Below are 26,189 nucleotides of genomic sequence, written 5' to 3' on the forward strand. Positions count from 1 at the left end.
AATAAGTAAAATACTTGGTTTCCTGCATGAAAATAAAGCAATCACTAACAGGACGTATCTTTCCCGCTCGGCCAGATTTTTTCGAGACGAATAACGTATTTTATCAAGTTATCATCTTGAAATTTAGAAGGTACATTGAGAAGACACAAGTCATTATTTTTCAGTAGGTATTTTATTTTTCAAATGATTGCTTCAATATTATCCTATGCTTAAATTACTGTATTTGAGATAAAGGCAAAAGTTAAAAATGTTCTACTGACATGTCCAGAAAGTTTCTCGGTGAAATGATAAGTTTTGTACGAGTAATTTGTCTAAAAAACGGGATAATATGACCAAATAAGCTGGTAGTGATGGGTCCTCTTGATCAGATATTGGTAGTTACATCATGCGTAGATCTGAACACTCTATTTAAGCAAAGATTCAGGTTTAAATATTAGTGATAAAATGACGTTAGGTTTATGCAAAATGAAATGCGGGAACGTCAAACATAATCAGAAAATAATACTCGCTAGGAAAGCAAGGCATGAACGTCACTGACTTAAGACACTCATCTCTTGAATTAATACTCTAATTTCAGCTATTTCTGCTGAAAATTGCTTGCACAAACATTTCCATAAAAATCATATAGATATTTTTAAACATAAAAGCACTGAGCTAAAATAACCCCAGCGAGCACTAAAATAATTTGGTAGTAGGCATTGAAAACCGTAGAAATATTGTCCACTGAAAAAATATCGATTGAGGAATATTAAATTCTCCTTAATATTTAACAAAAATATTTTAAGGAATGCATAGCTACACTTGGATAATTAGGACATGTTCGAGATTGTACGTTATCTCCTCAATCCCGAAAATGTTTTTGCCTATTCTCTGTCATCTAAAACCAACGCAACGCTCTATACTCCTAATCTGAGTCATCTGAGACCAAATGAGCAAGTGTTGATGAAAAGACTCGCCATTGGACCGGAGTTAAAATCTTTAATCAACCTTCTATTATCGTGGCTGAGGAGATATAAATACCCGTCATAAACTGCTAGCAAATCACGACTCCATAAGGAGAACGAGAGGAACGTCGTGTTTGTACGTGTGAGAGACGGGAGAGGGATTTATAAGGATAATCATCTTATCCTGCGATCTCCATTGAGCCGTAAAAAGAGCCTACCTTCTATCCTACCGAAGGGGTCAACGCTTTCATTTTTCTCGCGACCGGTGACCGCTCCACTGCTAGTCTGCTCTCGTATGCTCTGCCTCAAAAACAACGTCCGCCCTTCGGTACGTTGACATGCCGAATCGCAGAGTGTAATGGAAAAAATTATCACGACTGCCGGCGAAAGGAAAGAAGCCAAGGCGTTTTCTTTAACATCCACCCACAACTTTTGTACAATGTCGTCAAAAGTAAATCACTTCAATGAAAAAGCAATTTACTTTTAAATGCGCTTTAGGGTATCATTTATATATCAGAAAGATAGTAATGTAATTGTTTTCTGTTTCCGTCCTAAATTGCTGTTGCATGCGTAATTCTTTGTCAAGATAATAATAATATATAATTAATATTACCTTCCTTACATACATATATAAATATATTATATTATTTCAATTTATGGAAGTAAGGTAGCCTTGAAAGCATTAAGCTTGTAACTAGGCATTAGGCCTGTAATTAGGCTGACTACAAACATTCTTAAATGTTGACTCAAAAAAAAATCAAAATCTGTAGTGACTGTTAAATGATAATAGTGTATAATGAACAACACATTAAATTGGGCATAAAAACTACTTATCTGATGTGAAATTTGCAACGTCAAATGTTAGTGAGAGGGTACTGCACGGAAATGTCTAAATATAAAACGACGAAAGTTGCTCAAGGTTTCACCCTTCTGGTGCCCCCTTCAGCGACTGTCTCGCTTGCTCACCATCTAAAGCTGATTCTGAATTCTCTCCTTTAGATAGCAAATTCCACCATATAGGCATATCAAAACGCCCTCCACATTCCATCCTTCATCAGTTATAAAATTCACTCCCACGGCCTAGGAAAACATTCGCGATCCGCGCGTAGCACGAGGGAAGCCGTGCGTCGTGACTAACAGTGACGCGGGCTCCGGTCTTTGGGTTCGAGGAGAGATTCTGATGGCGGGAGGTATGGAGGAAGAAGGGGGAGGCGGTTAAATGAATGCGGGATACAAGGGTGGGGGTGAATGTGATCGCAGCGAGGGGGATAACCAGAGGGAGGGTTGGGAGAGCGAAATATGATAGAAGGAGGAGTGTAAAATTAAAGACGTAGATACCATGAATGGGGAACCAGACAAACCTCATTCGTCATATCTCATGACTACATAAAGTACAAAAAAATACTAACATCCGAACACCAAAAAAATTAATTAGTGTCTATTTTCAACCTCTATCTGGTGTCTAACAAAGTAATAAAATTTACTGGTTATTTTTCACACGCAGTGTAATAACATTTCTGGTTACTATACCGTTGTATCATTGTCAATGCGAAGTGCATTGAAACCGGTTTTGTAATGAAACACTAGGTAGAAAACTGACAGCCTATTTTATTGAAACTTATAATTAAAAGTCGGAATCTTACGCCCCCAAGGTTCAAATAGGGAGTGAAAAAGGGGAAAATGGGCAATAAATTTTTGCAAAGGCAATAGCATGAATTTGAGCCTTAAGGAAAACATTAAGTTTGTCTAACAGAAGGAGAATTGAAACCAATACCTTTCCCTTCGATAAAGATAAAAAATTAATTGCATTTTGATTAAATACAAACAGCATGGAGTATAACTTATTTAGCAAAAGCAGGACAGAAAATGCTACTTACATGTATGCATATAAGTACTGTTGCTGAAAGGCAAGCAAACAGAGGATTTTATTCATAGCCGTGGCATACGATAAAAGCGTATAGTGTTAAATAATTAGCAATAAAATATCTTAAACTATTATTCACCATACTATCATCGTTTTCTTCAAATAGGCTTTAGTTCAACAAGTTTAGTAGCTCTGGAGTGAGGAAACTTCAATGCCCGAATCCCCTGAACCCCAAGCGAAGACGCTGAACGCATACATTTCACCATCATCTAATAAAAGTTAAAGGATAGCTACGAAATTTTCACAGCACTTACATGAAAACCGTGATCATCCTTTAGGGATTTTTATAAGTATTTTAATCAAACTATTATCTAAGTCAGGGGTCTCCTATTTACTAGTCCACGAGGGCCACATTCCAAGTTCCGAATCGCCCCGCGGGCCGAATAGCAAATTTGCCGATTACTGAAGTATTCGATACCAACGTCTACTGGAGTATCCGATAACAACGAACAGTTGAAGGCGACTTTGACGTGCAGTACAACGCTGCAATGCTCCTAGTGGCGTCTCGCAGAGTTAAACGAGCGAGAATTGCGCGCTACTCGAAACGAGTGCGCGGGCCGGATCCGGCCCGCGGGCCGTATTTTGGAGACCCCTGATCTAAGTGATAGCGAGAAAGGACAAATGACTGCAATTCCTTAAGGGAAAGTGGATAAAAATAGATATAGCTAAAAGCTTGGAATATAATTTCTCATGGTGAAAAATATTTCCATATCCAAGCGCCGTAACATCCGACTTCCAACTTTGGACGACAATTATTATCCATCAATTTATCATAAATTTGTCAATCATCATTCGTGAAATATTAACTGTTCGATACTACCGGATTATTTTATAGTATTGAAATTAGTACATGCAATGATAGCATCTATAATTTTCGATCATATATACAACTAATTTATTAAGCATATCCAAACCAATAGTCAATGGACAAGGACAATTTTACGTTACGTAACCTATGCCGACTCATCGAATTTGAAAGTAACTACTGCATCGTAAATTTCCTACGTAATGGACGATAGTTTCGACCAATTGAGCGGTCGAACTAGCCTAGCGCGGGTGTCTGATTCCTTGAACTCTAATCCTACCCGTATCCATCCCTTATTCCATGCCCAACCGAGCCCACCCACGCAAGTGGCGCTGTTAGTTTCCGAAAGATATATGGGCGCCCAGAGGGAGAAAGGGGATGAGAAGGTTGGAATGAGGCCTTATAGTCATCTGCTATTTAATTTCTCATGCGGCAAAGCACTAAGGTTACAGTGAGTGGACTCAGCCTGCATCTGCAATAATAGAAGATAAACACAATCCAAGTCGAAATAAGTAATAATTTCTAAATTCGCACCCTTGACCAAAAAGATAGCCGTTTCTAAGCGTATGACATGAAGCTATTTCGAATTTGCGCGACATATTTCTCATAATTTCAAATTATGTCAATCATTGTATCACATTCACAAAAAGATTTAATCGAAGAATTCACATTTGTCTTCATTTAAATCAATTACAATGAAATTAAATATAAGCTTATTTTTAATGGGATGAGCCACGGCCTCAAATGTTTAGAATTCAATTTAAGAGTCGGGAAAAGAACAATCCTCAATCATTGTAGAAATAATTCATGAAAAAATCGCGATGCATCGATCGTATCACCTTTTGCAGGATATTAATTTATCTCCGCATTGAATCGTCTTCAATAAAAAGAAAAAATTCAGACAAAACATAATTCATTTATTAGTAAAACCAACAATCATCATTACTATCTCTTTTCGTTTCCTTATATTATAAATATAATTATATTATATTATATTATATTATATTATATTATATTATAAATATATATTATAAATCCTAAAAAATAACTACGGTTTTTTATTATTTTAATATTATCTCACCTAGACATTATTTTACTGTTTTGGAGCATTGCATAAAACGGCAATGTCTTAAATAAAATACGGTTACATTACAAAGAGGTATTTTTAAGGTATCTCAATGATTATTGATATCGCTATAACTATTTTACTCCAGAAACAATAGATAAGGTAACATCATTAACTATCTAGAGTGTAACAAGTGAAACAAAAAAATCTGGGCCATTTTTCAGCAGCAATGATATGTTAATTGAGGAAAAAAGGATCCTCCAGGTAATTTAACATAATAAGAAAGAGTAGAGGAATAACAAATCGTATCATACCGGCTAAAATATGACACTGTAGCGAAATATTAATACGCAGGCATGACTTCAACACGTGCTCAGAATATTCGAGGATGAAACAAGGTCAGCGGCGGGAAATCCTCGCCACGGGGAGGACAGAAACGGCAACAAGGAGAGAACAGTCGGAGCGTCAAGATGGGCACGCATAATAAATTAATTACAACAAAAGTAAAGGCTTTTCTGCTGAGAACAAAGGGAAGACGGGTTTGAGATGTTGATGGATAATGTTTAAGGCGAGGAGGAATTAATTTTGGGGTAGAGGCGCCGCCGCCGCCCGTCTCGTGGCACGCCAGGGCTTCGTAGACTCGCATCCAACTTCCTTCGCAATCATCAGCCTGCATGCCACCCCGCTGGAGCGAACCGACGGACCACACCCTGCTAATACTTCGTGCAGACTTCATTCAAGCCTTTCCGCCTGCCTTCCTTTCATGCTCTCGGTTGACACCCTCCCAACTCCTCCCGATATTGCCCCACTCCAACCAAATCCTTCGGAAACCTCGACCTCATCCAGGCGCACCTTTTCCTTTCGAGAACGCTGACCAATATCCCTCTTCTCCCTTATGCCATAGGCTATAAAATCTTTCATCCTACATTCTTTATTAATCCGCACGCGTCCTTCGCCAGATGAAAGAGATTGGTTGGGGCAACAGGAGGTCAGTCTTTGGCCGAGGTGTTATTTTCGATCCGTACTCTTTGAGCATAATCAAATTGGAAGTACATCTCATTTTTTCTGTACGATTCTTTCAACGTGATGATTAAGATATGCAGTGAAAACGTGAAGAAAAGCCGATTATAACCAAATCAAAAACGACATCCTCACTACTGGGCTGATTGAGGTCGTTGCCAGAATGCATTATTTTCATTTACTCTATAATAATTTTTAGGGAATAAGTGGTAGGGATTTCGTCATTCATGAATACTATTGTTATGACACCAAAAATTGCACTGCTTCTCGTTCAGCTATTTCACGTGATTGGAACTGTTAGAAGCATTAAGCATTACTCATACCAGTTCAACTCTAGAGTAAGTTAGAATACCACTCTCACTACAGCGGTAACGCTTAGCACAAATGGAAAGATTGTTATCCTCTGAACGGTCAAATAAAATCTGGAGTAATTTTTTTCGCAATTACTGCCTACAATTTATGCCGTTTCATAAGATTCATATCATCTGCGTTACGAATTACAGAACAGTGTTCCCTCCTTGCAGTGTACGAAATAGATTGACTTTACGTACGTACGAGTACGGACAGACTTTGAAAATAAGTGGCCAAGTTAACCGAGAATTAAGTCTTGAAATTGAGGGAGAGATGGGTAATATGCTAGGTAGTGCATTTTGAAATTGGAGAAACCGTCGCTGACGTCGATTTTTGTTTTTTTGGTTCATCAAATTAATGAATTATTGTAACGGATAAGGTAATATAACTCGAAGCATTCAACAAATTACTCCGATCCGTCTCCTCTCCCAAATTGGCCTTTCCTTTGAATAAACAATAACGCCAACTCCTTTTCCTTCTATCTATAAATCCTATTCCCTTCCTTTCCCTCCCCCGCTTACAGGCATTTTCCCCCGAACACTAGAATCCCCTCAGTAAAGCATTCCGTCCATTAAAACCCACTTCTTCAAACAGGTATATCATTACAGTTCCTTCTCCTTGCCCACCACAGTGAAGCTCACTCGTAACCCAGTCAATAGCACTCACCCATAATGAGAGGAGGACCGCAATTTCACGGATTTTAACGCCATCATAGCCAATTCTTATCATTGTTTTCTCGGTATAGCCTTAGACTACATTTAGGGTACATTGAATTGCTCAAGTTATCACACGTACCAGAATAAACAACTGCACTACAAGCGGCGGATAACCTTGTTTAACGGTAATGGATCATTAAAATGTGCGATAAAACATTCCATATGGATTTCTGAGTTGAAATAAGAATAGGAAAAGAAATACTCTTGGCTCGATTGCCTCTAAAAATATGAAAAGTCATGCATTCGGCCAGGACTGTCGTCCTTCAACGGCGCGGGCACCACTTTACTCCTACACACGAGCCATTCTATGGTATCGCGAGAGGGAAGCAATAATTACGGGAAGGGATTACATCTCATCCTTCCGCGGCTCATCTGCATTGATGTTCCATGACATGGCACTTAATGTCATCATTAAAGGCGCCGATATTTTGCAGTCGTTCGTTTAAGAAGGAATGACTAAAAAGGATTCTGCAGAGTCCGAATGAAAGGACAAATCCTTGGCACTGATCGGCGGTAAAAGCCGGCTGGGCCGCGTGAGTTTTGCGACGGAATTTCCAGACGCTGCTAATCCTTGGAAACGTTTGTACCATGTTAAATCTCACGCAAACTCTTTCCTCAGAGAATTCAATTGACTGACAGATACCAGCATCTCTAGCAACAAAGATAGTCGCTTTTTTGATCCCGAACTAAATGCAACGACGTTCATTTTCTCTGGGCTATTTTTTTCCGGAATTTTGATTCAATTGCAATTCTAAGTAAATAATATTTTCGCAGTCATATCATATTGCAACATTAACGTTTCAATTATTTAGATATTTTCATATGAAATCTGAGAAATAATTTCGCTGATACGAAAGCCTGACGATGTGGTAATTAATAAGTAAAAATTAATAATTAATTGTAATAAATTGGTTTTAACGAAATTCGGGAAAATTGTATATTGGGTATTTTTTTATGAATTATCAAGCCACAGAGAACCTTCTCAGACCAAACCTGAGAGCTCTTATTATTTGTAGAATGGATTACTTCGAATCGATTTATGAGCTTAGACGCTTGTTAATAGTTGGCTCATGGACAGAGTGTTTTTTGTACCACAAATACTCCTTAGTACCACTTGCAACAACCCTATTTGGAGAGGAGATAAGTAAACTCCTCCCACGCTAGTGATGAATGCTCCAATGATACACATAATGTCGAAATTTGGCATGAATTTTACTCGAGTGGTGGCAAAGAAAAAATTTTCGCACATTACTTATGTCTCTATTGCATACGCCATTGGAAGTTTAAAAAAATAACCCTCGTACCCACAATGCTTGCTTATCAGTTGACTCGCACCGGGGATTGAGCCGCGTAACGGACAAAATTGCGAGAAAATTGGAAACGAAGCGCGCCCTCTACATGGGCGAGTGCTCGAAAAAATAAGCTAACAACCCTTCACGACCCAGTAAACACCTGCGGCTAGGAAAGACGATCCAAATGGCTGCCTTTGTGACGTCTTCACTCCCCCCACCCACGAGCACGACTTAACCCAATCGGGGCCCCCTTTTAACTTCAAAGATTGTTGCCCCCTTCACCTTTCCCCTCTTCTTATTGCTCCCCCCCCCCCCACCTCTAGCACGGTATCCCACTGTAAACCCTCTCTCCCTTCATGCGCCTACCACAGCAGGTGTCAATCTCTCTCTCTCTCGCCTTTTTCATTGGCCGGACTACCCGGTTGATCGACTCTGTTTGGCAGACGGATAAAAGTTACCCTTTCACTAGCCGCAAGATTTGCAGCGCCCGGTCACGGGCCGACGAAGGGCCTAAGGGAAGCGGAAACACGAAAGAGGAAAAAAAAACACTCAAAAGTGAAGTGAACACGTAGGGTACGAGACATAATAATAAATCCATTTCGTTTCGCCACCGTTCAGGTTTGGATAGTAGGAAAGAAAGACGTGGAAGAAAAAAACATGGGGTTAATTAACATTTTCATCTAGTTTATCAAGTGCTAAGAAATACAAGGAAAACAGTATAGAATTCCATAACAATTATAAGATGATAGGTCTGCAACTATATATCGTGCCTATGCGGGTGGTGAACTAGGGGGTGGAGCATTTGGCTACTAATTGAAGGGTCTCAGGTTCAAATCTGGAGTGAAGACCTCGAACATCTCTACACAAAAATCCTTGAAGTGCAAGGTGGCCCTACGAAATTAACTGGTTCCCCTTAACTTGGAATGTGTAACCTTCACTCGCCCAAGACTATCAGTAAGCCCACGGGGAAATCTAATCGCATAATCTACACTAAACTTCCGTTTGAATCACCGACTGAATGATTAATGCAGATTAAAATATTTTAAAAAAAACTCATCTACTAACAACTGACCGCTAAAATGGAAAAAATCAATTTCTCCCATATTTATTCTCGTCCAAACATTGTAATTGAATATTAATACCTAAATTTTCTCCAATGAAATAAGGCAACCATCACCACAAAGCATCACCACTTCTTATTACTAATTGATTACCACATCTTCAGGCTTTCGTATCAGCAAAAAAAATATGCTCTAACACTAGAAAATTCAGGTTTGAGAGAATGAAAGTCACTCAAGACTTCTAATTGAACCATTACCTTTGCAATCAGTTTGTAGTGCTACTATTCGAAGATGATCTCTTATTATATTTAACCTAACATATATTAGTCGTGATTTGTTAATCAATTGATCATGGACACTGATATAGACACTTTCCTCTAGAAACTAATTGCTGAAGCGTTGTTGGTACAATGTTCGCTTCGGGTGCCAAAGTCTGTGTATTCAATCAATGGGCGTCTTCAAAAATTGATCATCCTCGCCCTCAGCTGAAAGTTAACGCCCTTCAAATTATAACCGGGATGAGATATGACAATGGGCGGTGGTGCATTCTGTTGAGCATACCTTATCCCGGAGGGATGGGAGGGGGATGAGAACGGATACAAGAACGTACATCAAGGAAGGGAAACATGCAATGGTCCACAACAGGAATTTGCTTTCCCCAATTAAACATTATTTACGGGTTAATTACGATAAATATCCCGTTAGCATATTAATATTTAATTTTAAACTGCAGATAATTAACATCTTACGCGTATTCACATTATTTTGTCCCGCCATTTTCGCCCTGTGCAAATGTAGAACCCTTATGGAAATTATACGAATAAAATTTCATCTAGTTCTTATAAAATCTCTAGCTGATTAATAATTTAAGTTCTCCGTAAGCTGGAAAAATCTCCATAGTTTGACTTTATAATTATCACTGATTACACTAAGAAGAGGAATAGCTAAGTTTAATGGTTATGAAACCAGTTGAATAATTTTACATCTACTCTCGATTTAAACCCTGGTTTTCTGAATTAGGGAGTCAATGAAATACGATTCATAATAGTAACTTTTTTTCGTGCTATTATAATTTGAATAGGTCCGATTGACTGAAAAAATTATTAGAATAAGACATAACCCAGAAGAAAAGTTGAAATCAACATTCCCCTTACTAAAAGAAAAGAATATCAACATGACGCTCCAAGTCCAATGTAAATAAATAAAACCATAGCGTGAGACTCTGATTTTGCTTCACTATTATTCCCTCATTGAAAGGACACACTACTTAATCTCAGACAACTTTTCACAATTTTACTATACATGACAAACTAAAAAAATTCACAAATACCACTATATCTACTCGCTCTCATTTTTGTCGAATTAAACTCCGTATTCATCAAATTGGATAACATTTATGTGATTAGGAAAATATAAGCGACTACACAAGAATGCGCACAATTTACAGTAATGTAATTATAATTGGAGATTATTAGTCAATGAAAACTTCAGAGCTTTGGCAAATTTTAACTCTTGAACATTCTAATAGTACCGAATTTTAGTTCTAAATTTTCATCCGTTGGTCAATGTTCAAATTGCTTGGTTTAACAACTTAGCTCCATAACGGAGCCAGGCCATAGGTTAAAATTAATAGCCAATTTTTACCCGCAAACACTTGTTAAGAGAGAATTCCTCAATTACTGAATGAATAACGTAAGCGATTATCAATGGATAGCTGGAATTGCCGAGGCTCAAATGAGTGAAATCCCTTTCGTAACGTTAGCTAACTACAACTCCCATTCAGGATAGCAAAAAGAGGAAGCTTCTTGATTAAACCGTTGGTAATGAACGGATTCCACATTCAAGGAGTACGCTTGGAACAAGGCCCTCTATTAATTTTCCCTTGCGTTTCTTATCTGTTTTTTCATCATTATGAGCGAAAAAAACTCAGTAGTGCCTGATAACCTTGGTATAAGACCTTGGAGTGAGTCCGCCTACGGCAATCATTCCGTTTTTAGCCTTTAGGCCAACACGGAAAAAAGCTACGCGACCACTTCGCGAATATTTCTTTAATGAATAAAAGTAAATTTTTTAAGAAACGGTACCCTTTATTAGCAATCCCGTAACGAAAATTAAGACTCACGTTACGTGCAGATCCTTGAGGTATGATAAAATCGAGAAGATGATGTGTGCTGATATTAACAGCGGAAGAATTGTATGAATTGACATCATACTAGAACCAGGTTTATATAAAGATAATAATAATTACCTATCATAAATTGATGCGTCATCAATGTCCACGGTTTCCTCAAGGCGCTGACTCACTACTTTTGCATTTATTAAGAACTCTTCCTAATTGGGTCATGGTTATGAGCACCAAGGCCTAAATAACTTTTCTTTGTCATAAAGTAGATAAGGTAAACACAAGAGGTGGGGAATCACTGAAACATTTTGAGCTGTCATCGCGGAATTATACACTTCAGAAGCATTTTATGAAGAATTCAACGGTTCTCTCATGGTCAAAGAAGGCAAATAAATTGAGCAGACTTGTTTGTATATATTATATCACATTTCATTATTTCTTCCTTTCTAACAACCGAAACAAATGACCTCGGGCGTGAAAACTGAATAAGCTGTATGCCACTAAGCAAAGAATTTCTTTGTCATTAAACATAATCGTTAGTGCCACTCCCATTTTACACTACCTACTCATAATGATTTTACCGAGAATGACAATCTGTCACTTTCAAATCAATGTCATAAAATTATGGAAAATTTCCGAAAAACCTACTCATTCTTTAATACAAAAATACAATAAGTTTATTTTCTTACTTTGTCTTAAAATTCATTCCAAATCAAGCATGCACGTACGAATAATTTTTTCCAGCGTCCTGTAAAGTGCTTTGCAAGCGTGATTGGTGTAATCATAAAATTGAACTCAAATGTTTAGCTACTAAAAATGGATCTATAACAAAGTATGAATAATATTTTAACCTAACATTATTCTCTTTCCCCCTTTCAGAGCCACGCGAATTCCACGACGAACCACGACCCGTCCGGACGCCACAAGGACCGCTGGTTCTCCGAAGACGAGATCGACCGCAGGGAAGACCGGACCCCGCCCTCGCGCCGAAAATACACCGCCGACGGCCACTCTTCGTCCGCAACCTTGAGCCGCCTCGTGGCCAACAACAACAGGAAAAACAAAGCGGCGGCCGCCAACACCACGGCCAGCGACGCCAACACCGGCGGCCGCTGGTTCAAGTCCCTGGACCGACTGACCCGGAGGAAGAAGAAGGAAGAGGAGGAAGAGGACGGCCAAGAGGAGGAACAACGAACGATTCCGCGTAAGGAAACCACTCCCCCGCCCAAGACGGACCCGGTCGCCCCGGGCGGAAACAAGAAGAACCTGCGCTTCTTCGGGGACACGGACCAGGAGTCGGTGGCGTCGGGCCACCAGCGGACCGCCCGCAACGGCACCCGGCGCCCCACGGGCATCATGGCTTCCGGGCGCAGAAGCGGAGCCAGCGAGGAGGAGGAGAGCGGCACCACGACCGAGAGCAGCGCCCCGTCTCAGCGGTCCGTCTACCTCCACGCCGCCACCGTCGGTGACATACCGGGGCCGGCGAAGGCGCCCGCCCCCGCCGCCCAACCGGCAGGGCTCGGCAAGAGCACCAGGAAGAAGGCGGGAAGCCGGGAGGAGCTGCAACAGAGGCGCCCGATGGTGACCAGCAAGACCACCCTATCCCGCTCCGTCTCCGTGCTGGCACCTTGGAGGCCGCGGCAAAGACCGGGGTCCAACGTGGACGTCCACTACGACAGTAGCGGGGCGTACACCCCGAATCCGAACGGGGGAGGTGGAATGGTGACCGGTAGGCCCCCGAAGGCCCCGCGCACGGCCAACGGGAACGGGGCCGGAGTCAGGTCCTCGAGGGGCATGTCCGCCTCCGTGGAGTCCCTCCAGAGGGGCGGGACAGGCAAGAAGGCCTCGCCTCCACGGCAGTCTAGCTCGCAGCAGAGGTCGTCGCGGGAAGGCAGGGATAGTGCCTTGAGGGGCGAGAGAAGACACGGGTCCTCGAGGAGGGATATCCACAAGGTGGGCGTGGAGAGGGTGGAGGGGCCGACCAGGGGTTCTTCAGGGGTCACGGTGACGAGGTCCGCGTCCATGCCCAAAGATTCGCGGCTGGCGGGTTGGTGGTTCCGGAGGAAGAAGGTGGGGCAGGCGACGGGGAAAGAGAACTACGGGGGCAGCGCAAACAGGGGTTGAAGGGGGATGGAAGGGGGAGCCTCTTTTCGGGGAGAAGGAGGAGAGGCCAGTCGCCGATTCTATTTTACGGTAAGTCGATTTCATGGATTTTTAATTATATACACTAGCTGCATCAGTTAGTTGCGGACGAAGAGCGTATTTCATTCATAGGATATGTCCATAAATCACCATAGTTATTGAAGAGGCTTTCGAGCTGCACTGCAACAATGTATACCCTTGGGTTAAGGATACAGGCCGTGTCACGTCGCTATTTTGGTTCTAACATACATCTTGCGTCTCAACGGTAATGTGGCATTGAACCACGTGACTTTCATGCGATTGGAGAATAGTTAACTATTCCTGCTTATTTGGACACCAAGAAAATAATCCAATGGTAGCTCAATTAATTTTCACTTGCGAGTAAATTCAAAAATAATTTAACATTTTGTATTTTATTTTGATATGTGACGAGTATTTTCTTCCGGGCTCATTGATGTGTAAATTCCAGCGTCGCGCGATACATATAATGGGTATAAGCGTTTACCGGAGAGAGTACGTGTCCACCCGCCCTCTATTTTTATCCTAGCTTTGTGGGATAGTAGATTGTTGGGTTTCAAAGAAAATGTAATTTTCATCAAAAAGATTTCAATTTAAACTGAATTTTTAACTTCATTTCTAACCAATTCTAATCTAATCGAAGCAAAGTCACAGTTAATATGTTAAAAGTAAAGCTAAAATTCATTGCGTTTTCCTTGTCACAAAGCATTGGAAATTTTGGTATTTTCAATTTTGACCAACAGTTCTTAGAAAAAACTTGTGGGTACCAGTATTATACTTTTTTGCTTTCAACTTAGGCTTATCAATTTGATTATGTGGCCAACAGATACGAAAAATTTGTCTAATCCTGCCCTGATACATTCAATTTATTACTGCATTCACTTGGTGGTAAGGGTTACTTCATTATATTTTTCTTCAAATCTGTCAATAAGAACAAAATTAACGTTTTATTACCTTCATTTCGTGTTTGCAAAATTTGAGAGGAAAATCAGAGAGACTTTTCTAAATAAAATAAAATAATTTAACGATCAAACAAAGTCAAGGTCATCCACGGTACATGACCATTGGGTTCCGCTCGATCGAGAAGAAGACTCGACAGTCCACTTAAGCAGCTAACGGCCTGCCCTCTCTTCCCCATTCCAAGAATTAACTATCCTATTGGTGATATCTTCCGGGCGATCGCCGGCATCACTCGCGCAATCTACGTGACGAGAGGATGATTACGCAATGAGGAGAGAGAAAAAAATAGAAACGGTTTTATAGCGAATTTAAAAATCTCTTTTGAGGATAGCTTCCGAACTCTCTCTGATTCACGCAAGGAGTACGGGTGTGGCCGATAAATTTTAAGCAAGCCAATTATCAGCTAGTTTAAGCCAGATTTTGGGGCTGTGGATATATATATCTTAGCTCTCATCAACTGATACATAGAGCATCTCAAGCATTCAATTTCTCTTGTTATTATAATTTGAATAATTTTCAATCTCTATGAAACATTTATGCCTGACAAACATTGATAAATCAATAGAAGAAAATATAGGAAGTAAACTGCAAAACGGAGAGATTTAAAATGTCGTTTTTTCCTCGATTCATCCGGGACAGTAACGGTGTCTTGGTTACTATAATAAATGGCGTCACTCGCTAAGATGACTTTTTTCATGATTGTCTTCTTCTGTTGCGTTAACCTTGCGTGCATATACTAAATGAATTGCTAACCGTTTGGAATTTTTGGTTTTACATGAATGAGGACGTATTTTCTGATTTTATATGTTCTAATTTATGACCTTGCGATGGATCCTGTTGCATACTGATGATTTTTCACCCTAAAGTTAGCTCGCAAGGTATTATTTCGTTACAGATACGGATAAAAGTGCTTCTTTATGCAGATTCCAGTTATAACAAAGACACATTCCGATTGATTGATTTAAATTCGTTCTCTGATTCGCCTATGCATCATAGATATTACAACGACAGAGCACAGTAAACTTAGTGATATAAATTAGCAATGCCTGGTGATTTTATCATGTTATCAATGGATTAAAAACTCTGTTTCCTATGGAACACTTTCGCGATAGTGGAGAGACATTTTAATATATAAAAACAAATAAAAACCAAAATAATTCGCTGAATTATTCTCCAGCTGAGTAAGAAATATACATATCACCGAAAGCTAATGTTCTCCCATTTTTAAAATTAAAAATATCAATATGCAGGCTACATTAGAAAGCCAAGAAGAAAATAATCATCCCAGATAAAGTATGACATATTTTTCTCTTCGCCAATAATGCATATTGTGTTTGGTTGATAACCCATAAAGCCAAATTTTCACGGTTAAAGATGATTCATTGTAAAGATCCACAAATCATTCAGTTATATGTATGCTACTTGCTAAGTCGAAGGTACAATCTAACATGTAACAGACCAGAAATAGAACACTTACGTCCGTGTAAGCATAATCACACATAGATCAGGGGTGAGCGTACCAGTAGCACAACTAAAGCAAAACATAAAATGTATTAATTCTTTCGCCTTACATGGGCATTAAAAAAACTTCCAAATCTTATCAAACTAAGCCTATTTACGCCACCGTGAAATCTCTCGGCAGTAAACTGTTGAATGGAAGACAAATCGAATCCCGAAAGGCGGGCTCAAATTACATATCCTACGCGGTGGCGAGCCTGACATAATTTCATCCACATTATTCGCCGAGAAAGTGTTAAATCACACAAATTACTGTTAAGTAAGATTTTAAATTTCACCAAGGAATAACTGGAAATAATAAGACAGGTGAATAAACCGATACGGAAAAAAAACTGCGCAGCTTGAAATGGGGCCATAATTCGCTCACAGAACGTAAACGAACCGTTCCCTGGCATTTTTTCTCTCCATTCCCATCCCTACCTTCCACAAGCCGCGTGATGTCACCGCTCGAATAAGCGAGGAGCGACGTAATGACTACCCAGACTCGAAAAGTCAACCTTTCTTCCAACAGCCCCGAGTCAAGTTCAGTGCCGGTGCAGTGCTGGGAAGCGTGGGGGTACAGTTTTAAGACCCCCGCGGCGATACCACCTTGTTTCGGGTCGGGGGAAACGTGGGGTGTAAGGTGGGATGGAGGGACTATCTTTTTTGACGTGGGTGGCACGGAAGTATCATCCGCGAAGGAAGATGAAAGCACCCGAGGTATTTCTTCAAGAGGACTGCATAGAGGAGATCCAATTCTATCCCATAAAGGGCAGATATCCGTTGCCACTTTGATCGCATTTTAATCGGTTTTCAAAAATGTCCGCGGCACGGTGTTGAGTGCAAAACCATCCTCTTTTATCCAATTAAAATGCAACTGAAGAGATAATAGAAATCACGGGATTGAATTGGGCCTCCTCTATGCTCCCCTTTGCTCTCCTTCTAGAAGCGAAAAAAAAGCAGAAAGGAAATTCAAGAGACTATGGTGGGTCGTGAGGATATCGAAGGGCTACGGAGAAGGGGTGAGCAAAGAGTGGGTAGGATGCGAAAACATGGAGAAGTCCATTTTTTTCCGACAGAGGACTCTGTGGGTGTTTGGGAGATGGCCGAGGTAAATCAATTTCATACGTGCCGTCGCCTCAAGGTTCACCCGAGGTCATTGCACTCCTCACCGGGTGAACAATGACCAAGGAAGGCGCGTATGCAAAAAAGCATCCCGGGTTAAACGGCGAATTAATAATGATTTCTATTTTTCTCTACAAGTCCCGTCCGCACATTACACTCTTATTTGGCCTTTATTTATTGAGACTATCAAGGGAGACAAGCAAAATTTCCATGAGAAATGGAGTCATTATTGCTCTTTTTTTATTTCGCGACTAAGGAGGCTGAAGTTTGTGCCACGAAGCCATTTATTTCGAAGGAGAAACGGATTTTGCAAAGGCAAAAATGTATATTCTCAGCATTGAAGCCATTTCTCACCCGTCTATACCTCAAAATGAGTTGGAGGAGTACGTATTATAGGCTTCGGGGGAACACGAAATAATTTTTCTCATGGGTATCTTTGAATTATGCATTTTTATATTCAAATGGAAATCGTTTGTACGCGAATTTCACAGAAGATAAGTACGCATGTTATTTTATGCAAGCTTTGGAAAATAATCGCTTCCTTTCACTCGTTTTCTTTCTACGTCTTGCAGACAAAAGACGATGAATCAGGGCCAATTCAAAAGTGATCAAATATCCATAAAAAATGTCATAATAAAATCGTGATCGACCAATACTGTTGTTAATATGTAAGTTTTCATCTCTCTGGAATAAGGGCCTTTGTATAGGTAGAGCTCCAACCATATTTAGCCCATAGTCCTAAGAAGACAATAACTTGGTATTTAGTACTGTGACCCTCTCATTGGAAAAATAAATATTAACAACTTTTATGCGAAAACATTACATCAGCAGAGAAAAATCGTCCCATCAACATCAGCATTGAAACTTTTAGAAACCTGTACCGAGACAGTTTCTTAAATTTACGTCATCAACTTTTTAACAGCTGTGTGAAAGCGACTTGAAGTTAGAGTGGAACTCATCATTTTAAGAGTACACCTTCTCCAATTCCCTCTAGATCTGCCGTATTTTGTATGTTTTTCGTAACGTAACACTAGCTTGAAATTTGCGGACGGATATTCTCGAAAGTTTCAGATTGTGCAGAATATGTCTTTTTAAATCATTATCTATGTACAAAACATAAATACTCTATGTCGTAGGAGATACTCGAGGTAAAATTTTCATTCATGATATATCGTCAAGTAATTGTGAGGGTCTACTCTATATACTCTGAACATTTCAAGTTGGTAGGTTAAGTTTTAAACAAATAATCTTTTTTTAAAGAAAAAACGACCAGTCAAGTGAGATTAATGCTATATCTTGGCTTTTGCGTTCTCAGAAATATTATGAAATCCTTTTTTTACGAGTCAAACCCTGAATACAAGAAATCCCTTTCGCGTATCGTAACTTTTCAGCCACTAAAAGCAAGTCGGAAAATCTTCCGGGTGGCCCGCACGAACCTCAGCCCGAGGAGTAGGAAATGTTCCTCACTTAGGGTTCAACTGCTACAAAACCGATGCTCTACGACATAGGAATGTATACCTGGTTACAAAGAAGGAAGGATGCAGGAAAAGAAAGAAAGAGACTGTCACCCACCCCTCTCCCCATCATATCTAAGAGAGAGAGCTTCTTCCTGCATCCAACCGCTCCAACTACGAGCTGAATGGACCCCGTGGGTGCATTTTTCCCGGGTGCATTCGAGCGTTGATTTATATACGCCGAGCGTTGGCGTGGGTGGCCAAAGAATGACTAGATTCGGACGAACGGGACTGGAGAAAGGGAGAGAAGGTAATACTGGCTCACGAGGAGGATTGATCCGCGGCGGGCATGAGGGTTTTGAAGAGTGCGCTGGTCTCCGTTGAAATGCCAGAGGGGAGAAGCGCGGGAAAGGGGCAGATGTGCTCACCCGGGGAAGGGGTTGTATATATGGGTGTGTAAGAAAGGGGTGTGGGATGCTTTTAACTCTTCCCTTAGTCATCTGCCGTCTTCCTGGGAGATCCCTCGACCGTGATTAAAGCCAATGATACGAGAGGCATCGTATAAGAACCGGCTCGTTTCGCGGGTCGGGCGGAGGTCATGGAGGCGTGTTGGTATATCCGCTTCGCTCACCCATTTTTTTGGAATTTGCCACTCGCAAAACGCATTTCAGTGAGACTTGTGAAAATTAAACTGCTTCAGAGAGCAAAATCTTAAATAACATTTTAAAGATTCTGAATTTTTTTGGAATCTACAATAGTGTAGTTTCCTACGTCAAGGAAAACGAAAGGCATTGATTGCGCCCATGCGATGCCACTCTACGTAACGTCACAGGGACCTAGTTTCTATACGAGTAGATAGGAGTTTTACATCGTCTGAGAATACCAATGCATGCATGAGGCACAGAGTTCAGGGAAACATGTCTTAATAATCACCTATTAAAACTGCCTAAGGTCGGAAAGTTCCTTCGTTTGATAAGGTATTAATAATCCTTATTTAAGCCAAGCGCTACCAGCTAGCAGGGTACTCTGCTACCTCCTAGCATCCTGCGTCGTATCAGCGCTCATAGCCTTGCCCCAAGGTCACCTCACTTGCGGCAGCAGGAACCAGAACGACGTCACGCTGGGTTTACCTAGCATTCATACTTAGCCGTCGCGTTTTCGCGCGCTTGAAAATTTTCACTTTTCATTTAATCGCGAAAAATAGATATCGACATTTAACCCTCATATGGATTGTCTGCGCCTTAGCGGCGCTCGTGGTTTTAAAAGTGGTGTAACATTTTTCCATTCCAATGGATCATTTTGAAATTTTCAGTAGTCTATTTTTTCCGCTTTCTTCGTCTACATATAAAATTTTGTTTGCATAGTGTCAATAGTTTACATTTTATTGGCCTCTAATGAAAAAAGTTACGTCGTTGGATTTACTGCGCCGCTGCGGCGCTCAGTATTTCCTCGTCGCTACGTCGGGGACTGCACTCTCAATGTTAATGTCAAAGCAATTATGTTTCGTATGAAATGCTATAATCTATTTATAATATTATTATTTAATTTTCTAAACTTTATAAACATAACGAAATTGTTAAACAAAAGGAAAATATAACTATACCAATTTTGCTTTCTATTTTCGCTAGGAATCATAATGTTTGCCTCGATATAATGTTCATTGACAAAACTTCATCTTTTCAAAACAAAAATTCATAGAATCTCATGGCTAGCCAAAGTTGTTTTTTCCTGGGCCTCCTACTTAGTTTTGCTTGGGCCGGGAATTTCCTCGTCGCTACGTCAGGGACTGCACTCTGAATGCTAATGTCAAAGCAATTATGTTTCTTATGAAATGCTATAATCTATTTATAATCCTATTATTTAATTTTGAGTGAAATTGTGAAATTGAAAAACCAAGTGAAATTGTTTAACAAAAGGAAAATGTTACAATATCAATTGTGCTTTCTCTTTAAGCTAATAATCATTATGTTTGCTTCGTTATAATGTTCACTGACAAAACTTCATCTTTTTGCAAGAATTATTCATAGAAACTCATGGCTAAGCTAGGTTGTTTTTTCCATGGCTTCCGTCTTAGTTTTGCTTGGGCACCTTCTCCGCTCCGCGTCCACGTACCTGCCGTGGTCATAGTCACCTTTGAGTAAATCCCAGTGTTACTCTGTTTAGAATTACACCAAGCAGCAATTCTAAGAAAATTTTAACACAATGCATTATCCGAATTCGTAGAATAATGCTTCCTGTTATATGCCTTGTACCTCTAATTCGAAAATATTCCTTTGCGGCTACGATAGTCAATGCAAAATTGCTGACGTTTATATAATTACCGATAACGCGACAGTTTACCATTGGGGTGAAATCAACATTACTACCCAACTAATTGTGTGATAGAAAATAATTTCTTTTTCCTGGCCATTAGTTCAGTATTTACATGGTAAAAATCGTTTCATGATGAATAGGAGAATAGACAATTTACCGTGAAGTGAAAATTTGTAAATATATTTCTCGTTTCTTTGTGTACTCAAATGCACAGATATTTTATTCATTGGGATTTTACTAACGTGAAGGGGTGAGTGAGGAAGAGAAATGAGAAGGAATGCCAGGTTGGTTGTTTTGAGGTGAAGGGGTGGTAGTGTGTCGACTGCCAAGGATCAGGGAATACCCAGATCGTTAGGCCAGGTAAGAGTAGAAAACCCTTATCGCGAAAAAGGTTGGGAGTGCAAGGAGACAATTAGATACAATAGCCTGCTTTTTCTTTATCTTTCCATCGCTGCATGAGGGACAGGGAACAAAAGCCTTGTCAAAACGCCTCGCGGTGGCCCTCCCTTCATTCCAAGAAGGTCCAGCTCGGGTGGGTCATTAGGGTGGAGAGAAGTTCAATCAAATTTTGTGGGCGGGGGGAAGAAGGCGGTGAATGACGAATAAGGAAGCTTAGTGGGAAGGTATGGATAGTCTCAATGGTCTCAATGTTTGGGTCAGTGAAACGCTACGGAAAGAAAAGGTGAGGGTAGTCCTCCCAGCTTGAAGGTATTTTTGTCACCCCAGAACATTCTTCCTTCAGTCCCTCACGTAGAGCTGGACGAAAGAAAATAGGCGCCTGTTCCTTCTTCCCTACCACCTATAACCCATACTTCTAAGAAGTTATTTTCTTGGATTTCCCACCAATCCATGAGTAAAACCTCATCTGGTACACTCCCAATCACATTTACTCGTCCATCTCTAAGGAAACGTCCTCAGTGAGGGAATGGGGCTCCGCGGTCGGAAAAAAATACCGGCTCTTCTAGCTCCACCTTCGAAGTGGCATTGGGTTGTTGGACACGTCGCTAATTATCCCATATTCGTTATATTTCAAAACCTATAGGACTTTATTTTTTTTTTGCAGGTTATGAGCTCCCAGAATATTCGTAAGATTTGCCTTTATCGCCAGAATCCTGTAAAAATCACGAAAGTAACACTCGTATCTTCTCACTTCACCTACAGCTGTTTCATTATTAACGTTTAAAAACTTATCCTTCAGTATACACTACAAAGATAAAACATATGGGTGGACGCAGTGAAGCAAAATTATGTCATATGGGCATAAACGAATTTTATTTGATACTCGTTTTTAGTATTTAGATACATAAAAATATAAACAATATAAACATTGAAAAGCGGAGTTAGTCCAGCACTGGATATCAGAAAAAATATTTCAAACAACCATTACACAAAAAATTAAAACTTTCATTCGAAAATAACAGACCAAGGGAGCAGAAATAGAAAGCATTACGGCAAAAAATGGAAAAGAATGCAGCGTTCAAGATTTTATGTTATAACGTCCACAATAATGGGTTAAATCTAGCAAAACACGGCGAGAAATAAAGATAATAGATGTATTTACCATTATCAATCAGAAAACTTGTAAATTCAGGCTAACTTTGAAAGATAATAGCAAAAAATGACGCGGCGCCGCTGCGGCGCCGAAAATCCAACGACGTAACTAAATTTGTAAATCCATATGAGGGTTAAAAATCTAAAATCGTGAAATACGTACTTCAGGAGTAATAATCTTTCTATTTAGGAAATAAAAAAATAATAGGAAACCACCCTATTGTTCCCATCACCTTTAAAGGAGGCATAGTGCCACAAGTTTGTACGTCAGGCTAACTGCAGTTAAGTTGCGCAAAACTGTTTTAAAAATCGAATGATCTTTACAGAATCCAAGAAAAATCAAGACTGATGTCCAGCGAGAATTTAAAATAATTAAAAGTTTAAATGACCAAGTTATTTATTTTTTATTTTTCCTGATTTCACTTTGAAATTTGAAAGCTCATTTTGTTTGTACATTTTTCATGACTTCTTCGAATCAAGGTATCTTTGTTCCTGTGAAATAATTTTTTAGAAGGGAATTTCTTCTTTCGATACAAAAACCTTCATATTTGCGTGAGCAATTCTTAAAAGCAAAGGTTGAATTCGCAACCGTCTGGAGATGGCAAACAAAGCCAGCGTCTTTGCTCTGGTGCGCCCCTTAAAGTAAAGAAAATACCAGAGGAGTTGAAATATCTTCTGACATGAGAAAAAATATTTTAGATTATGATAAATCTCAATCTTCTGACTCAGAATAACAATGAAAGCGCCACGCCTCAGTTTTAGAGCAATTAGGAATAAAAATATTTGTTACCTAATGGTCTTTTTTTATAATAATACGCTTAATAACCAAAATTTCAAAATTTTAATAAATGAATACCAATTTTTAATCATCATTTACCTTATGCGTAGATATTTGATAGCTTGAACATTTTTAATAATAGAAGAAATTCCATAAAACCCCTCAAGTCCCGTTGCAAAATTTCGACTTGTCCCTGGTAACTATGTCGCCCGCATCACTTTTCCTTATTTTTAATTGTTACCGGTCTCCTAAACTATATTGTGGGTTGCATTACCCTGAATAAGTTTCATTTTATCTTTACAATACAAAAATCGCAAAAAAATCATTACTTTATTAACATTTAAGAACAGCGATTTTTGTCCAGCTTTTTTCGATTTCAGCCTACTGTGTGGCGCCATGGCGCGTAAACGTTCTTGCTGTTCCCGCCAACTTGCTATAACGTGTTAGATAGGAGAAGGGCCGCGCGTGGAGAACGCCGCTTGCCCTTCCTTGTGGGTCTGGGAGCAAAGACACCAATTGCTACCGAGGGGCTCGGGGCGTTTTCATGGAGTGACGGCGGCGGGGAAGTGACCAAGGACCCCGCGCTGGAATGAGCGGATGCCTTTTAAAGGAACTAGTCCTTGGTGCCCGCTGGAGACAGCCAACCTACCGACTTTGCATACGATTTATTTCCCCAGTGTGTGCCCCCATGAATGCTAAAGCACTTTCTAAAAGCATTGAACCTACGGCCTGAGGCTAATTGTGATGTGCAATGACTTGGGTGAGGGGTTTGAGATACGTAATGCGAGCTCAGTATTCAGGCCGGAGTCCGGAGACACTCCCGGGTTTAATTAAGCCACGCTGCTGGCGCTACGCGGTGGCACCACTTGGAATCATTTCAGAGCCAGTGATTGGAAAGACATTCATGATGCAACGACGAAAAATTTGATTTGGAAACAAACAGCATGGGCGAATTATCAGTAGACTTAATAGGAAACAACTTTCTTTACCCCTTATACTTTAAACTAAAAAGATATGGTTTGAGAAACAAAATGCATGATAGATAATGATTCAACAAAAATGCTTTAATTGCAGGTGATAACTTATGGAAACGAAAGTTTTCATTATAGCACAAAAAATACTTTCGCAATTCCCACAGACTTCTTATTCGATCAACCTAATCCTTTTGTGAATGTTGAGTTGACTTTGATAATTATAGTAACTTGCCAAAACGAAAATTGGCTAAACAAAACAATGTCCTAATTCAAAAGAGCTTTTTTTGTTTTATTATGGACATCCTAAATTTATTTGTACGACAAGAAATTTATGAGAAAATATAGCGCGGTGAAATGGTAACATGTCAATTTACCAGCGGAAGCACTTTTTTTCAAAATTTCCAGGCTTAATAAATAATTTGTTAAAAATATCCGTTTTTCACTTCATAGGTTTTCAATTGAGTCATTGCTGCTGCACTTTGATTACCTTAAAGTGTATATAAATATACAAGTTAACTTAAAAGAGTAATTCGGCAAAAATCGTTACATAATCGTTGCATAGTTCGATTTGCAATGCAATATTTTTATGCTAAGACTTTTTCAATGTTGAAAATTATTACAGCATATCCAATAGTTACAGATATAAAAGCTTAGGAAAACTCAAAAATGCACTAAAATTATCACAGTAAGTAAAAATCTCCTTTGCGACGCACATAGAGGATTTTTATGCGTAAAAGGTGGTGTCCATACAACACCCGCCACACGCCTATTTAATACAATGGAGAGGTATTACAAGATGTAGATGTAGAAAAGCGTAAATCCACGTAAGGGATATCATTCATATTGATAATAGACAGCGAAACAAGAGGAGTGGAAACTGCCTCAAACACCGTAGCGTGAGACCCATTAATATATTTAACTCGTACAACCCCTCTCGCTCTAATCTTCTAAATTTGACAATCGACGCAATGTTACAAGGATACCGCGAGCATCCACTCTTGATGCTTATTGCCTGCCGGAAGGGCTGAGCACGAAACCTACCGTTACTTCTCCCTCGGTACACTTTTTGCCCAGCCCGCCTCGTGAAAACGAATTCAGAATCGCCACCGAAGTAAGGCAGAGGGGGAAAAGGATGAACAAACGTTAGCAGGAAGAAAAGGAGATAGTTCGAGATCAAGATCGTTCCTTCTCTTCCCTCTTCTATACACAAACAACCTTTTCCTTGATCTAACATCGCCTTTTTCCTCCCAGCTCCATTCTCCCTCGAGCATATCCAAGAGCTGACACGGGAGGGAGATATACTGATACAGATGTAATCGTGGGACCCAGTGAGTACGGCCACCGTGCTCCACGAGACAAATCCTTATCATTCCCTAAAATAAAAGAGCATAACCCATCCATATCCAAAATCCAGGATAAATAACTATTGGTTGTTAGTTAGGAAGGGGTAATTAACTATGGAATGGATGCATAAATAGTTTCTCTAGCAATGTGAGTAGGAAAAACTGCCAGTTGTTGGTAGTTCAAAAGGCGTAATCACCACTGAACTGAGAGTTTAAACATGCTCAATAGGGATGTGGGTTGGAGTAATTTTTTGGTTGCTAGATATAAAATGGTATTTAACAATAGGAAAGGTAAATACGTATCATAAATGAGTGTATTTATGATTCTACGTCTATATCTCAAAGCAATGTTTTTCCTTTGCAAGTTAAAGTGTAAAATTGATTTTAAGAGGATTTAATTGACCAAGGTGCTTATCCTATGTAGTGAATACCCGTACAATTTCCGCGGATTCCTCTTCTGGCGAAGAAACGAACATACCCTGCTATTTACGTGGTGTTTCTTTAAACTAATATATATATTTACGTTACTAAAGGAAAAAACCAGCATTTGTATACATTTATTAACCAAGCTACTAATGCATACAAATATGATGAATAATGTGATAAATATTTAGTTGCTAATTAATATTGTTTATACCAATGATAGGCGTGTCTCTATTTAGCTTTTTAAAATTATATTTCAAAATGACTTTGTTTGGTATGCTGTTTAAAAATTTGCTTCTTCTAGTAGCGA

At 39.7% G+C, this 26,189-nt stretch overlaps 1 protein-coding gene across 1 annotated transcript in view; it reads left to right on the forward strand.

Annotated features, from left to right (window-relative positions):
- LOC124156027 overlaps positions 1-26,189 on the forward strand; it is a 346,266-nt gene that overhangs the window by 302,028 nt on the left and 18,049 nt on the right. The window contains exon 4 of the mRNA XM_046530314.1: positions 12,181-13,494. Within this exon, the coding sequence (XP_046386270.1) occupies positions 12,181-13,425 (1,245 nt within the window). The 3' untranslated portion in view covers positions 13,426-13,494. The remainder of the gene's footprint in view (positions 1-12,180; positions 13,495-26,189) is intronic.

This window comes from Ischnura elegans, chromosome 3 (assembly GCF_921293095.1).
Source record: "Ischnura elegans chromosome 3, ioIscEleg1.1, whole genome shotgun sequence".
Classification (NCBI taxonomy): domain Eukaryota; kingdom Metazoa; phylum Arthropoda; class Insecta; order Odonata; family Coenagrionidae; genus Ischnura; species Ischnura elegans.